Source organism: Nannospalax galili, unplaced genomic scaffold (assembly GCF_000622305.1).
Source record: "Nannospalax galili isolate Female #2095 unplaced genomic scaffold, S.galili_v1.0 scaffold336, whole genome shotgun sequence".
In the NCBI taxonomy this organism is placed as follows: Eukaryota; Metazoa; Chordata; class Mammalia; order Rodentia; family Spalacidae; genus Nannospalax; species Nannospalax galili.
In genome coordinates this window covers 6,937,775-6,952,044 of record NW_008343385.1, presented here as the reverse complement: position 1 = coordinate 6,952,044, position 14,270 = coordinate 6,937,775, and the positions used below count along the sequence as shown (strand labels likewise).

The 14,270-nt window shown below is 46.0% G+C and overlaps 1 protein-coding gene and 1 pseudogene across 3 annotated transcripts in view; both read left to right on the top strand.

Moving 5' to 3' along the window:
• Samd4a (sterile alpha motif domain containing 4A) overlaps positions 1–10,003 on the top strand; it is a 243,999-nt gene extending 233,996 nt beyond the window's left edge. The window contains exons 12-13 of one of the 3 annotated variants that reach the window (XM_008839544.2): positions 2,151–2,234; positions 5,648–10,003. In XM_008839544.2, the coding sequence (XP_008837766.1) occupies positions 2,151–2,234; positions 5,648–5,676 (113 nt within the window). In that variant the 3' untranslated portion in view covers positions 5,677–10,003. The remainder of the gene's footprint in view (positions 1–2,150; positions 2,235–5,647) is intronic. The other 2 variants (XM_008839545.3, XM_029566660.1) reach the window with 2 other exon arrangements.
• A 2,589-nt stretch (positions 10,004–12,592) lies between these two features.
• On the top strand, positions 12,593–13,965 carry LOC103739226 (annotated as a pseudogene).
• The last annotated feature ends 305 nt before the right edge of the window (positions 13,966–14,270 follow it).

The following is a 14,270-nucleotide window of genomic DNA, read 5'->3' as shown; positions in this document are numbered from 1 at the left end:
TCTTTATTTATCCAAATCTCTCCACAGTGTTTGTTTAAAGGGGAGCATTAGAGAGTAAACTCAATCTTACAGTGAGCATATGGACGGCTATAATTGCTGAGGTTTGTTTTTTTCATATTTGCTAACTAGCTATATATAAAGTTGTATTTCTATTTTATAGGTTTCACACCCCAAAGGCTGCTAATTTTTGCATGCATATGATTTTCACATGAATGGATGAAAATACAAAAATACTTTTCCCCCTGAGATGGTCTAATTGCCCCAACCCTCCTCTTAGCAGCAACTCGTGGGGTGGGTGGGGCCTGGAGAAACTCCTGCCACCTTCTCTGGCTCCCCACTTCCCTGGTAGCCTTATGAGCCTCCATCCACTCAAGGGTTGGCCCAGGTGTGTTCCAAACTGTCGGGTGCTGGAACTTGCAATAGAAAGACCATAATGGTACTTTTTCTATTGATCGGTTTTTCCTGCCTTCACTGAGAATTTAAAATAGCAGAAGTGACATCTGCCTCTAAATTAACTGATCATAAGGAACTCAAATTGCAAAAGATATTTTTAAAAAACAAATACTATCGTGGGTTTGTATGTGTTTGTATGTGCATGATGTATATGTGGGTGCACATGCCATAGCGTGCATGTGGAAGTCAGAGGACAATTTTGTGGAGTCCATTCTCCTCTTCCACCTTTATGTGTGTTCCGTGGAGCCAACTCAGACCACCAAACTTCTGTGGCAAGCACCTTTAAGCACAGAACTATCTCACCTGCTTGTAAAAGATCCTAATGTATAACGAATTAGGGAAACAAATGTTTTGGTTTAGCCACTGGCTTCAACTTCCTCTCCCACCAAACCACCAACCACCCATATGCCTTCTGATGAATGAGTGAAAGAGCAGGAAAATGGCCTAAAGGTTAGCCCATACCACCCTTCTCCCATGTGGCATGTAGAACTAAGGCCCAAGGAAAGGAACAGCTCCCCAAGGTCACAGCGGAAGGTAGGGGCAGTAATGAGACTTGGAACAGGCCCCATGCCAGCACCCCCTCTGGGACTTTTCTGCCCCTCTCCATAGGATATCACCATTCTTAGCTGCTGGTAGCAAAAGCCAGGGCTGGGTGTTTGGAAAAAGTCAGAGATAGCAAAGCACTCTCTGCAAAGTGCTTCCAGGTAGTTTAAGGCAGTCCAAGATTCCATGGGATGTGGGAGGAAAGAGTACTGAAAATAAAGGCCCCAGTCAGAAAGAAAAAGAGGCCCTTAGGGGCTGCCTCCCACTGGGGGAGAGGCGGTAGTGAGCCTGAGGAGATGGAGAGGACCCAGATGGTGGAATCCGGCAGTGTGGGAGCTGACCCTTTGCCATGGAGTGGGGATCTCAGCTCCTTTTACTAAAGTGCTTAGGGACTGAGAATGGTGGCAGTTGTGGCAGTTGCTGTATGTAGGCAAGGAATACACAGACTCAGGAGTGAAGCAGGGCTCATATCCTAGCCCTGCATTTGCTGCCTGGTCTTTATGGGTGATTTTAAACCCCCTCCCCTGGGAACTGGGTTCATTGGACAGTGAAGTAGCTGCCACAGCTGAAGTATCAACATAGTCCCCCCACCCAGCAGTGGCACACATGGGACTGGGGTTTCCAACCTGCTCATCCCATGAAGCAGAAATGCACAGGTAGGGTTCAAAACACAGAGAGTGGTGCTGAGTCCTGCTCCAACACCACCATCATTAAACTAGGGGAGGTAGGAGAGCATGTGTGGGCGGGTATTCCCATCAGAAGAGCATTGTAAGGCCTGGGGTAGAAGAGGGTTTAGCATAGAACAGGAAGGGGAGAGTTTGCAGGCAGGGCATAAGAAGAGGGTAATCATGTGGGCCTTGCTGACCATGGACTATCATGGGAAAGTCTTTACAGGAGTCTGAGCAGAAGTGATAGCCTGTGACTGTGACCAACTATTTTTAGTCACCAGTTTGCTTCCAGCCGCCAGTGTCCACAATGGGTTCTGCATCTAACAGACCTCAGAGGTTGGCTACTCTTCATGCCAGCCTGAAGGTCCCCCTGAGTCCTCTGGGAAGGCATATCAGACCCTCATCCTGGAACCAGATGGCATCCTACATGCTTTGTCCTTGTCCTGAGAGTCCTAGTCACCAACATAACCTTTTGTCCTTCTGTAGAATTCCAGCTTCCCGTGACCGAACCTGACATCAACAACAGGCTGGAGTCCTTGTGTCTCAGTATGACCGAGCATGCCCTGGGAGGTGAGTACATCCTCCTCAGCCATGTCTAAGACATGGCCAGCTGCTGTCTTCATGCTGATAGCAGCCCAGGGGGACAAGTAAGGAAACAAGGAATCCTGGCAGGGGACAGGGAGAGAGCAGCCTTGGGGTGTTACTGGACCTTTTTCTTCCACAGGCCCAAGTGTTCTGCTCCTCCCTTTCAGGGAACTGGAGGCCAGAGAAACCAGCACCATCCCGCTACCCCAAGCTTCACTACTCAGTGCACATTGGAACCCACAACAGTGGTCCCAGCCAAATGCTGGAAGCATCAGGCTCACATAAGACGTGGCTTTCAGCAGGAGCATCCCCCACAGCATTGGATGAGTTCCTTCTCGGCACTGGATCCACCGATCCAGGCCAAGCATATCCCAATGTACTCTAAAAATAGAATTTTTGAAACAAAGATCCCCGCTTGTTTTTATATCTCCCTGTTGCAAAGGGCTTGCATGACACCCAGAGCCCTAAGCTGTCTGTCCCTCACCATGTGACAGGCACAGGTTAGATACACTGGCATGCCCACACTGGAGCCAGGGACATGCTTCCTAAGGCAGCTGCCTCCCAACCCTCATTGGTCTGGCCAGCAGCCCCTCTGCTGCTCTGGTCTTGAGGGCTTCAGCCCTCTCTTGGACCTGAGCTCTTTCCAGACCTGCACTTTTGTGGAGAGTTGACAGACATAGAAGAAACTAGATGTCTACTCCTTCCCACCATCCTTCCTATCCAGCTCTTCCTCCTGAGAGTTGCTGCCTCACAGATCATCATGAGGCTGCCATGAGCCTTCCTGACAGCCCTCTTGTGCCCAGATGGGCTTTTCTGCCTAGAGATGGGTCACCTGAGATCTGGGTCATTGCCACACCTAAGGCCTAGCTGTACATTGCTATGAGCAGAGAGGCTACTATCAGCTACTTCTTAGAGAGCTTTGTCTTCCAGACCCCCAGCTTTTAGATATTCAGTCTCTGTATACTAAAGATTGTGTACAAGTACAATCTTATTCTGAAACCAAACGGTAAACAAATGGTCTGCAAGGAGCAGAGTAGAGGCCTGGAACTCCACCTAGCTGACCTCAGTGCTAGGAGGGAGCTGAAGGCCCCCAGGGCCATTTGACATCATAGGGCTTTGGACCAAGCAGAAAAGATCCAGCCCCTGTGAGACCTCCCCTGGGCTTCCAGGAAACCCTATTTGCAAATCACTGTCCCAAATCACTCCCATCACACTGATCCCAAAAGTTTCCCAGCATCTTTGGGAGTTCCCACCAGTCCCTGTTCCCTGCTGTCAGCAGCTCCCTAATGAGTGATGGGAAACCACCCAAATATGGATCCACAAACCATACGTAGCCATTTAGTGAATGAATAACAGTCAACATTAAAAGGGGAAGAGGTGTCCCTACATAGAGCAGGGATGAACTTGAAAGCATTATGCCAAGTGAAACAAACCAGGCATAAAAGACTGCAGAGCATGTGATTCCACTGGTAGGAAATGTCCAACCCAGCATGCTCCTGCCCCGCAGCCACAGGCTACGCCACACAGGGAGCCCAGTACCATGTTTCTCTGCCTTTGAGAGTCTGCAAGGGAACTGACTTTTTCTCCTATGATCTGATGTATCTCAGATAGCTGGCATTTTGGAAGCTCTTATCAAACTGTTAAGTACTACCATTATCATCATTAGTAGCAAGAATGCCAAATACTCTTTATTCAAGGGAAGCTTTCATTGAAAAGATTTTTTTTTTCTTTTAGCCTGTTCTATTTTCACAGAATACCTCTTAGAACTGGTGGGTTTTCCCTAATGTTTTCATCTTGTTAATCTCTTAAGCCTTTTTTATTGCTGTGGTGGTGGTGGTGTTGTTTTCTCAAGAATCCCCTCTGGTGGGATGCCTCCTAAGCAGTTTCATGGGCAGAAGATGCAAATCAAGCTCAGGATGGCCTAGCTCAGTACAGTGGCAGTGTGCCCTCCTACTATGACAGTGTCTCTGTGGGCCAGCCCTTTCCAGGTGCCAAGGAAGATGACCTTGCTGAGGACAACATGCCAATAAATTGAGTCATTTCATGGAAGACAAGGAAAGGAAAGCAGAGTAAAAGGCGTTTTCCTGGGAGTGGAGAGATAATGCTGTGGGTGAAGCGTTTGTCACACAAGCATGAGGGCAGGGCCCGAGTTCAGATTCCCAGAGCCCACGTACAAGCCAAGGACGGGAATGTGTGCCTGTAACCCAAACACTGGGGAAATGAAGCCAGGCAGATCCCTGAAACTCTCTGGCTAGTCAGTCTAGCCAACTAGGTGAGCTCCAGGTTCAGGGAGAGACTTTGTCTCATAAAATAAGGTGGAGAATGAGAAGACACCTGATGTTGACCTTTAGCCTCCATACACACATGCACACACAGACTTGCACATATGTGCACAAAAACTGAGAAAGAAAAAGAGAAAAAAAGAAGTTAGACAGAAAGAGAAATTTAAAAAAGGGGGAGAAAGAGAGAGAGAAGGAGTTCCTGTGCCACGACTGAGGAATGCAATAGGAGGGCATCAGGTCATCTGTATCCCAGACGACCATCCACTGTGGTCCACAGTGCCAAGTCTCAGGTGCCTGTCCTTTTGTGCTGACGTCTTTGCTCTTCTGTCTCCTTGGCAACTGCTGCCTTCCTGCTGCTCCCCTTAGCCACTTTTCTCTTGGCCTTCCTTTCCCATCTCTCCCTGAGGCTTCAAACAGAACCTGTGAGGACACCCAGGTGGAGGGTTGTGAATCTTTCTTCAAGGCTTCATCAGGCTCTCTGGCTTTGCTTGTGCTGTGTGACCTGAGGTACTCAGGAAGACGAGCCACCAAGCCTGGCTGGTGTCCTCCTGTAGAAAGACTCTGGGAGCTACAGAATGGAGGCTCTACCAGCAGAGCCTGGAGGATCATGCTATGAGAATAGCACACAGGCCATTCCCAGAGGTTCTGGGGTTCACACCCCGCACCCCGGCTCTTCCTTCTCCTCTCCCTAAGCCTTGCCAGCCTCACTGTCACAGATCCAGAGACTTCATACAAATTAACTTTCTCAAGGCACTGGGATGCCATTTAATGACAATCCGGCATAACATCTGTAAAACTTCTGGTGCCTACATGTGCACCCCTGACATCGTCAGAGTACAGTTTTCGTAGCATCATTATCAGTTTGTTTATCTGTCTCCTACCTGGAATGTGAGTACCTGAAGGGTGAGGATGGTTTCATCTTAGCTTCCAGGCAAAAGCAAAGCTACTCCCCAGATGTTAGGTATGTGTATGTGAGAGGAGTGAGCGAATGAATGGGTAGGTGAATGAAGCCTTCATCTCTCCTCAGAGACTGGGAGGCTCGAGTTCGTAGCATAGCTGTGAATGGGCTAAACTGGAACTTGTTTTGCTCACTTTTGTGTGCTTCCTGTTTTTCAGACGGGGTTGACCGGACCTCCACAATCTAGAAGCTGAAGATGAGAGTGACCGCGCTGGCCGTGAAATCGACTGCTGCGGGCCCAGTGTCAGCCATCTTCAGGGTTGCATAGAATCTTCCAGGATACCTTGCAGCCTTTTCCCCCTGGTCCCTCGCCCATTTTGATTTTGTGAGAGCGTAGGTCATCCTTGTAAACATATCAGTAGACCTGGGGTTGGTTATGTTGTCATTTGTTTCTGTCATGGGATGGTATGGTATGCAGAGTGGGGAGGGAACTCAAGGGAAACGTGGGACTGGGGGGGGTGGAGGGATGCTACTGGCTTCCTGGATGGAAAGGGGGTGGGGAAAGAGAACAGCTAGGAGAGAGATGCAAGAGACACACAGGAGAGAGGTGGAAGCCCTGCCCTGGGGAGCCTTCTCGAGAGGCTGGCCTTGTTGCCAGGCCACAGAAGACAAAGGACACAAGTGACCAAAGCAAGATGGCGGCTGGCCTGTTGGTGTCTCCCCTGACTGGATTTCCCTGCGGCCCCTGCTTGAAACAGCCACAGGAGAGGGCCACATGGCAACAGGGGCAAGAGGAGAAACTCCCTCTAGCAAATTTTCAGATAAACTTTGATTTGTGTATTGTTTACATAAGAATTTTAAAGGGTACACAATGTGTAGAGTTTTGGTAGAACTTCTTCATACTATGGTTTTTGTAAAGGACTGATTATTGTTATGGATTCATTTTGTTTCATCTATTTTTATAATAGCAGCAGGGTTGTCTTTTAAAAGCAACTGCAAAGCAAGCTCCGCTTCTTGGAAGATGGATGCAGTCAAGTAGGCCTCAGCTATAGGTCTTTCACTATGAGGTGGGAGGAGCATGTAGGTGAATTGGAAGGACAGGATGTGGCCAGGACAAGCATAGCACTAGGCAGGGCAAGGACACAAGGATGATGGCACCATGCGATCAGTTATGGATTTGCTCATAGGTCACCCAGAGATACTAAATAGACCTTGCAGCCTCTTTCTGGGCTGAATTTGCATTTTGTCCAAAGGCCTCTCTTGCTTCCCATCTTCTCCATGGGCTTTATCCTATCATCCTGGTCTTACTGCACAGACACATAAGTGGGTACAAGTCCCTATAGAGGAAGAAAGGCAAGGATAGATGTTTTTCCTTTGCATGAGCTCTACTGCCCAGATGATGAGCTCAAAACATTTGCAGTGGAGATTTTGCAACAATCTGAGCCTGGCTGTATACCCTTTCATTCAGGTCTGCCAAAGAAAAGAAGAATGGTCCAAAGAGGTGTGTAAAGGGCCCGTCAGCAAGTGTTAGAGAGGATGCAGAGAGACAGTAGGCCTTCATGGTCCAGCCCCATCATTCAAGGGAGGCTGTGAAAGCAGCAGGAAAGGTTAAATTCATAATGGAAAAAGTGGTTCTAGCTACACAGGTGTAAGTCAGAGATTTACTGTATTATGGGCTGGTTTATCCAGCCACACACACAAACACACATGCATGCATGCACGCACTCATTGCACAGTGAGAGATTAATTATGGTATCACAGAGTAATAGCCCTATTTCTTAAGGGCAAGAAAGACAACATTTCAGAATTCGATGCAATGGAAGGCGCTAGAGGAAATCAAAAAGGAATTGTGCTTTGCACTGGAAAATTGGGTTGTGTCAGTGATGGGATGGTGCTCAACCAAAAGCATCATCATGGAGATAGTATAAGACCTGGTTATTCAATGAGTATTTATTCAAAAAAAAAGGAATTTCAAGTCAAAATTAAAAGAATCAGACCATGAAAATTCCTACATCTTGCTATGTTTTTTTTAACTTAAAGTACATGCAGACATTAAAGGCCTTAACAAAAATCCACACAACTTTTACTTTCAATATTAAAAATGTACACTCAGCCCAGCCTTGGATGATAGCTACAACAGAGTTTTTGAACTCCTTTTACAGTCCAAAAAGTGACAGTACCTTAACCAGAAAGAGCTTCTAGTAAGCATGGAAAGCCTGAATGCACTATTTCATGCAACACCTTTAAACAACAGGAAAAGAAGGTTCAGGCCCTCTGGGTGACCAGGCTCTAAAGATGCAAATCCACATAGAGGAGGAGACAGCATTTTTAGTTGATTTTTTTTTTTTTAACCAAGTGCCATTAACGTTCATCCCTCACGTCCCTTTTCTAAACAAGCTCAACACTGGGGAATGTGCTGGGATGGACAGTCATGTGTAAGGCAGGAAAGACTAGGTAGGTCAAAATATTAAGGCCAGAGGTAAGGCCAGAGGGTTTGAGGATGTGTTTGAAGGATGCTGAGGAGGTTAACAGAGAGGAGAAGAACGATGGAATTCCTCGAATGATAGAAGAAAAGGAAGGCATTCGGATCTGCTGTGAAACACGCATCCATAAAGACTCGGATACTCAGAAACCAGGTTGTGAACACAATCACGTTAGCGTGAATCCTTTAAAAGGAAGAAAACCGTAGAGTATTTGCAAAGCTGAATTTCTATTTATTCCTTCATTGAATATAGAAACAATGGTTATCTGATTATTAGAGATATTATTTTGGATATGTTACTTATTAACTCGCTATGGCTGGTAACCATGATAAAGTCTGTTATTAATAACAACATAATTCTTTTTGTAAAAAAGAAAAAGATAAGAAAAGCTTATTTTTCATTGACTATAGATTTATCTACTTAGTTGTGTTTTACTATATTAGTGTTTTAATTTTTTTTAAGTTGAGTGTTCTGATGAAGTTTAGGAGCCTCTCCCCACCTTGTTTTGAGTCCTGTGTTGACTGCAGGCATACAGCTCAATTTAAAAACCCCTAAAGCAAAAGAATTTTATTTATAAAAGAATCAAACAGTTGCATGCCTGAGGCTGTGGTCAGATCTTTAGTAATAAAGCGGCAGTGCCTTTTTTTGTATTTACCCATTGACGCCCCCCCAACGCAGCTGTTTTATATTAAATAGAAAACGGTTTAAAACTCAGAGTAAAATCTATTTCACTACATAGGTTTCCCTCTCATACTGATTTTCGCAGTGTGTCTCTGTGCTGTCCCAGGCACAGTGTCGTTCTGCAATATCATTATCATGTATGTTTTATATTGGTGCTTTTTACTCATAGTGTTTTCTTACCAGAAAACAGTAGGAAGAAATACATGAACTGTGTACAAGACATGAAACATTGCTGCTGATAGTTTTTGTGTTTTGTTTTGTTTTTTTCCCCACATGCTTTTGAGTTTCACTTTTTAAAACGAGCCAGCAAGCAAAGGAGATGCTTCTGGGTCTGCCTGCCGAGGGCTGCTGTTTGCACCAAGCTCTCAGATCCTGGGTTGAATTGAGAGTCCCTTTCTGGTACTCAGGATCAGAGCTGCAACTGGGCCCCAGCTCCCATTCCTCTAAAGTGACACTGAGGGAAACCAGGTTTTCTTTTGAGGTGTCGTCGGCTGCCTTTTACAGAATGGGAGTCTCTGGGTCTTTTATTCTTCTGCGCCTCTTGTAGCTTACTGCTGGGGCCAGGTTTGGAGATATGTGTACCCCAGAGCCTGGGCTGAGGGCTGCGCTCAATTTCTGGGCCTGTAGCTAGAAGGACAGCGAGGGGAGGAAAGTGGACCCCATCCATTGCCCCCTCCGCTGCAGCCTGGGTGGGGGACGTGCCCCTCCCAGGGCTCTCACTCAGCCTGTCCCTGTTACAAGCAGAATCTGCAGAAGGATGATTTGCACATGGAGCTGTATAACACTAATGTTGGGTTTTTTTTTCTTTTTCTTTTCACAAGTCATCAGAGATGTTTGCAAAGTGAGTTTTATTTTTTTGTAATTCCTTTATCTTGACTTAAAGGTGAATGTGTATTCCTCTGGGAGGAATAGGAAGAAAACAGGAATGTTAATAATGTCAGATAGAAGACTTCCTCCCTTATTAATATATAACCCTCATGTATTTATGCCTAATGTAAGCTGCCTTTTAAAAAGCTTTCTTTCGTTGCATGCCCCGTGCAGGCATCCGTATTGTACATGCATGCCTTTTGTCCTGTTTTCCTGTATAAAGTTAGTGAACAAAGAAATATTTTTGCCTAGTTCATGTTGCCAAGCAATGCATATTTTTTAAATTTGTCATATATGGAAAGAGCATGTTTGTTATATGTAAAAGCTTTACTGATTTACAGACATACTAATGTTTGAAGATGCTGTTCTTTGCAAGTGTACAGTTTTCAAATGTTGTTACCAGTGAAAACACCCTTGTGGTCTAAACTTGCTACAATGTATTTATTACTCATTTCCTCCCATGGAACTAAGAATCGTGGCTATATTTCATATCAACCGTTATATTGAAAGTGAAGGGAATGATTAATACAAGGTTTTGTAACACTGGTGTGTGTGTCTTGTTTTTCTTTTTGTCAGCATGATCAATTATAAAAGACAGGATCTTAGAAATAAACAAGCAATGAACAACTGGTATGAAATCCCATTAACTGTTCTCAGCTGACCACACCATGTATCGTCCATCTTTAGCCATGAGCTCCTTGCTTAAGCAGGTGGAGAGAAGGATGTCAACAGTTAAACAGTTCGATCTGTGCCAGGAATACCCAATAAATGCATTGCCAGAGTTAAATACAGACTCCCTTTTCAGATATTGGTTATAATTTCCTCCTGGTCTTCACTGACTTTCAAGTATTTCATACCTTTATGCTGACATGAAGCACACCAGTCTCCTTAGAGCGTTGGGGTTCAGGTTCATCTACACATCATTTGAATCTCGTTCTTCTGATTCTAGTATGGTGATATATAATACACATTAAGCTCTAAGTATCATATTAATAAGTGTGTGGCTGGAGAGAGACTTGGGATTGAATTCTGGCATCAGTATTTTCTATGCGCTCCTGAGCAAGGCGCTTAGCCTCTCTGAGCCTTGGTTTTGTGTTTTTTGTTTTGACCTATGATTGTTACATGTTTATGCTTTGGACCTCCAAGCCAAAGAGAAGTGCAAACAAAGCATAAGAGACAAACAGAGGTTGGGCTGGAGAGATGACTCAGCGGTTAAGGACACTTGGCTGTTCTTCCAGAGGACCAAGGTTCAATTCCCAGTACTCACATAGTAGCTAACAATAACCATAACGCCAGTTCCAGAGGATCTGACGCCCTCTTCAGACTTCCATGGGCATTGAATGTATGGATGTACTTACACACATGCTGGCAAAACATTCATACACATAAAATAAAAGTAAATTTTTTATATTTTATTTATTAATCTTATTTTATGTGTATACGTATATTACTTGCATGTAGGTAAGTACACCTGTGTCGTGCAATGCCTGCAGAGGACAGAAGAGGCCGTCGGATCCCCTGGAACTAGAGTTAGGGGCAGTTGTTGGCTGCCATGTGAGTGCTGGGATTCGAACCTGGGTCTTCTGGAAGAACAACCAGTGTTCTTAACTGCTGAGCCATCTCTCCAGACCCAAAAGTAAAATTTTTTAAAAGACAGATGTTATTGCCATCTATAACTTTGCAACCCAAGCGTTCTCTGAAGTAGCTACATTTGACACTGGGACAGTGACCACACAGTGACTCCCTTTTCTCTGGGCTCTACTGCTTGAGACATGAAAAATCTAAATTGGTGCCTGAAAACATAAATGCCTCACATGTTAAGATAGAAAATTAAATTACTCATAAAGTGAATTCTTATAACTCAAATGAGCTATAGCTCAGAATGACTGTAGTATAAAGAGAGGAATTAAGCACACAAGGGAACTTGGGCCTCACTTTGAAATGTACAGAATGAGGGGAAACACAAAGTTAAAAGGGAACAGGGGTTGGGGTGCTTAATGCCACACCTGGAATGCTCTGCTCAGTCCATCCGGTCAGCCAGCTACAGCTCTCTGCAGAGGCCTTTATAAGTGAATGTTCAATCCCAGAGAAAAGGAGCCATACAGAAGAAAGCTTTCAGGATGCCCCCACAGGCTCTGCACAAGACATAATTCCCACTTGTTTAAAAGGGAACATTTGGGTCAGTAAGATGGCTCAGTGCATAAAGGTGCTTGCCACCAAGTCTGATGACCTGAGTTTGATTCTGGGAACCACATTACAGAAGGAGAGGACTGACTCTGCAACTTGTCCTCTGACTATACACATACATCTAATACCATTTTTTAAAGGAACAATTTATAATAACAGTCTGGAAGAGGCTGCTGGTGGACCCAAGAATCTCAAAGGGCTGCAGGTGGTTCACTCAGTGCCTAAGGGGCAATGCTGAGGGAATCCATTCTTAGGAAAGTCTCCTGGCCCATCAGCTAATCATCACATCTACCACTGACTGACTGGAGGGAGCTACTGGCCAGGATGGAGGCTGGAAGGACACTAACAATCATTTGCTCTTCAGCCAAGGACCTCTCATACCCAGAGGCTGAGGAGAGGGACAGTGCTGGCACACTGTACCAACCACAGACCTCAGATAGGGTTCCACAGATCTGATGGCTATGGTAGTCAGCTTGACAGAATCTGGAATCACCTGGAGATGGCTCCCTGGGCATGCTTCTGGAGGACTATATTGATTGCACTATCGAGGTGGGAAGATCTGGTCCCTGTGAATGGGGCCATTTCCTGACTGGGATCCTGGACAGTGTTAGTGGCTAGAGGGAGCCAAGCAGCAGCATGCATGCATTCCTTGCTCTCTGTTCCTGATTATGGATGTCATGTGACCAGCTCCATTGTGGCTTCCCCCACTATGATGAACTGTAATCTGGAGCTGTGAGCTTTTGTCCGGGTATTTTATCACAGCAACAGGAAAAGAAACTAAGGCAACAAATCTCTACAAGCACCTTTTTCTTTTTCTACCACACAGCCTGTGTACACACACGCAGGCAAAACATTCATGCACATAAAATAAAGAGATTTGACTTCTCCTCCAGACTCCTTGGCAGCCTGTTGGTGGGAGAGCTCTGTCGCCCTCCCTTCGTTTCCGCCGACCTCTTTAAGGACCAAATATGCGTGAGTGCATCTCCGTCCACATTGGCCAGGCTGGTGTTCAGATTGGCAATGCTTGCTGGGAGCTCTACTGACTGGAACATGGCATCCAGCCTGATGGCCAGATGCCAAGTGACAAGACCATTGGAGGAGGAGATGACCCCTTCAACACCTTCTTCAGTGAGACAGGTGCTGGCAAGCATGTGCCCAGGGCAGTGTTTGTAGACCTGGAACCTACAGTCATTGATGAAGTTCGCACTGGCGCCTACCGCCAGCTCTTCCACCCTGAGCAGCTCATCACAGGCAAGGAAGATGCTGCCAATAACTGCCCGTGGGCACTACACCATTGGCAAGGAGATCATTGACCCTGTCTTGTACCGAATTCGCAAGCTGGCTGAGCAGTGCACAGGTCTTCAGGGCTTCTTGGTTTTCCGCAGCTTTGGTGGGGGAACTGGCTCTGGGTTCACCTCCCTGCTGATGGAACGTCTCTCTGTTGAATACGAAAAGAAGTCCAAGCTGGAGTTCTCCATCTACCCAGCCCCCCAGGTTCTACTGCTGTCGTTGAGCCCTATAATTCCATCCTCACTACTCACACCACCCTGGAGCACTCTGATTGTGCCTTCTTGGTAGACAATGAGGCCATCTATGACATCTTTCATAGAAACCTCGATATCGAGTACCCAACCTACACTAACCTTAACCGCCTTATTAGCCAGATTGTGTCTTCCATCACTGCTTCCCTGAGATTTGATGGAGCCCTGAATGTAAACCTGACTCAATTCCAGACCAACCTGGTGCCCTACCCCCGAATCCACTTCCCTGTGGCCACATATGCCCCTATCATCTCTCCTGAGAAAGCCTACCATGAGCAGCTTACAGTAGCAGAGCTCACCAATGCCTGCTTTGAGCCAGCCAACCAGGTGGTGAAATGCGACCCTCGTCATGGTAAATACATGGCTTGCTGCCTGTTGTACCGTGGTGATGTGGTTCCCAAAGATGTCAATGCTGCCATTGCCACCATCAAGACCAAGCGTAGCATCCACTTTGTGGATTGGTGCCCCACTGGCTTCAAGGTCGGCATCAATTACCAGCCTCCCACTGTGGTACCTGGTGGGGACCTGGCCAAGGTACAGCAAGCTGTGGGCATGCTGAGCAACACCACAGCCATTGCTGACGCCTGGGCCCGTCTCAACCACAAGTTTGATCTGATGTATGCCAAGCGTGCCTTTGTGCACTGGTATGTGGGTGAGGGCATGGAGGAAGGGGAGTTCTCTGAGGCCCGTGAGGACGCGGCTGCCCTGGAGAAGGATTATGAGGAGGTTGGTGTGGATTCTGTTGAAGGAGAGAGTGAGGAAGAAGAAGAATACTAATCTGTTCCTTTCAGCCCTGTAGCCTGTCAAACTCCTGAAACTTCAGCTTCAACATTAGCTGACAGGCAGGCATCAGTTTTTGCTGATTAGGTTAGCTTCCCTGTGATCATGTCTTATGTTTTCCATGTGAACCTGTAAGTTTTTTCCCCGATGTATCAAAGTAAAAGCATTAAGAAGAAAAAAATAAAATAAAATAAAATAAAGAGAACTTTTTTTGAAAGATTAAACAGGCAAAATTACTGTCAACTTTCTGTAAAGTCACTCTGTTCTGCTTCCCTAAGCTCTGGGATCAGGCAGCAAAGTCA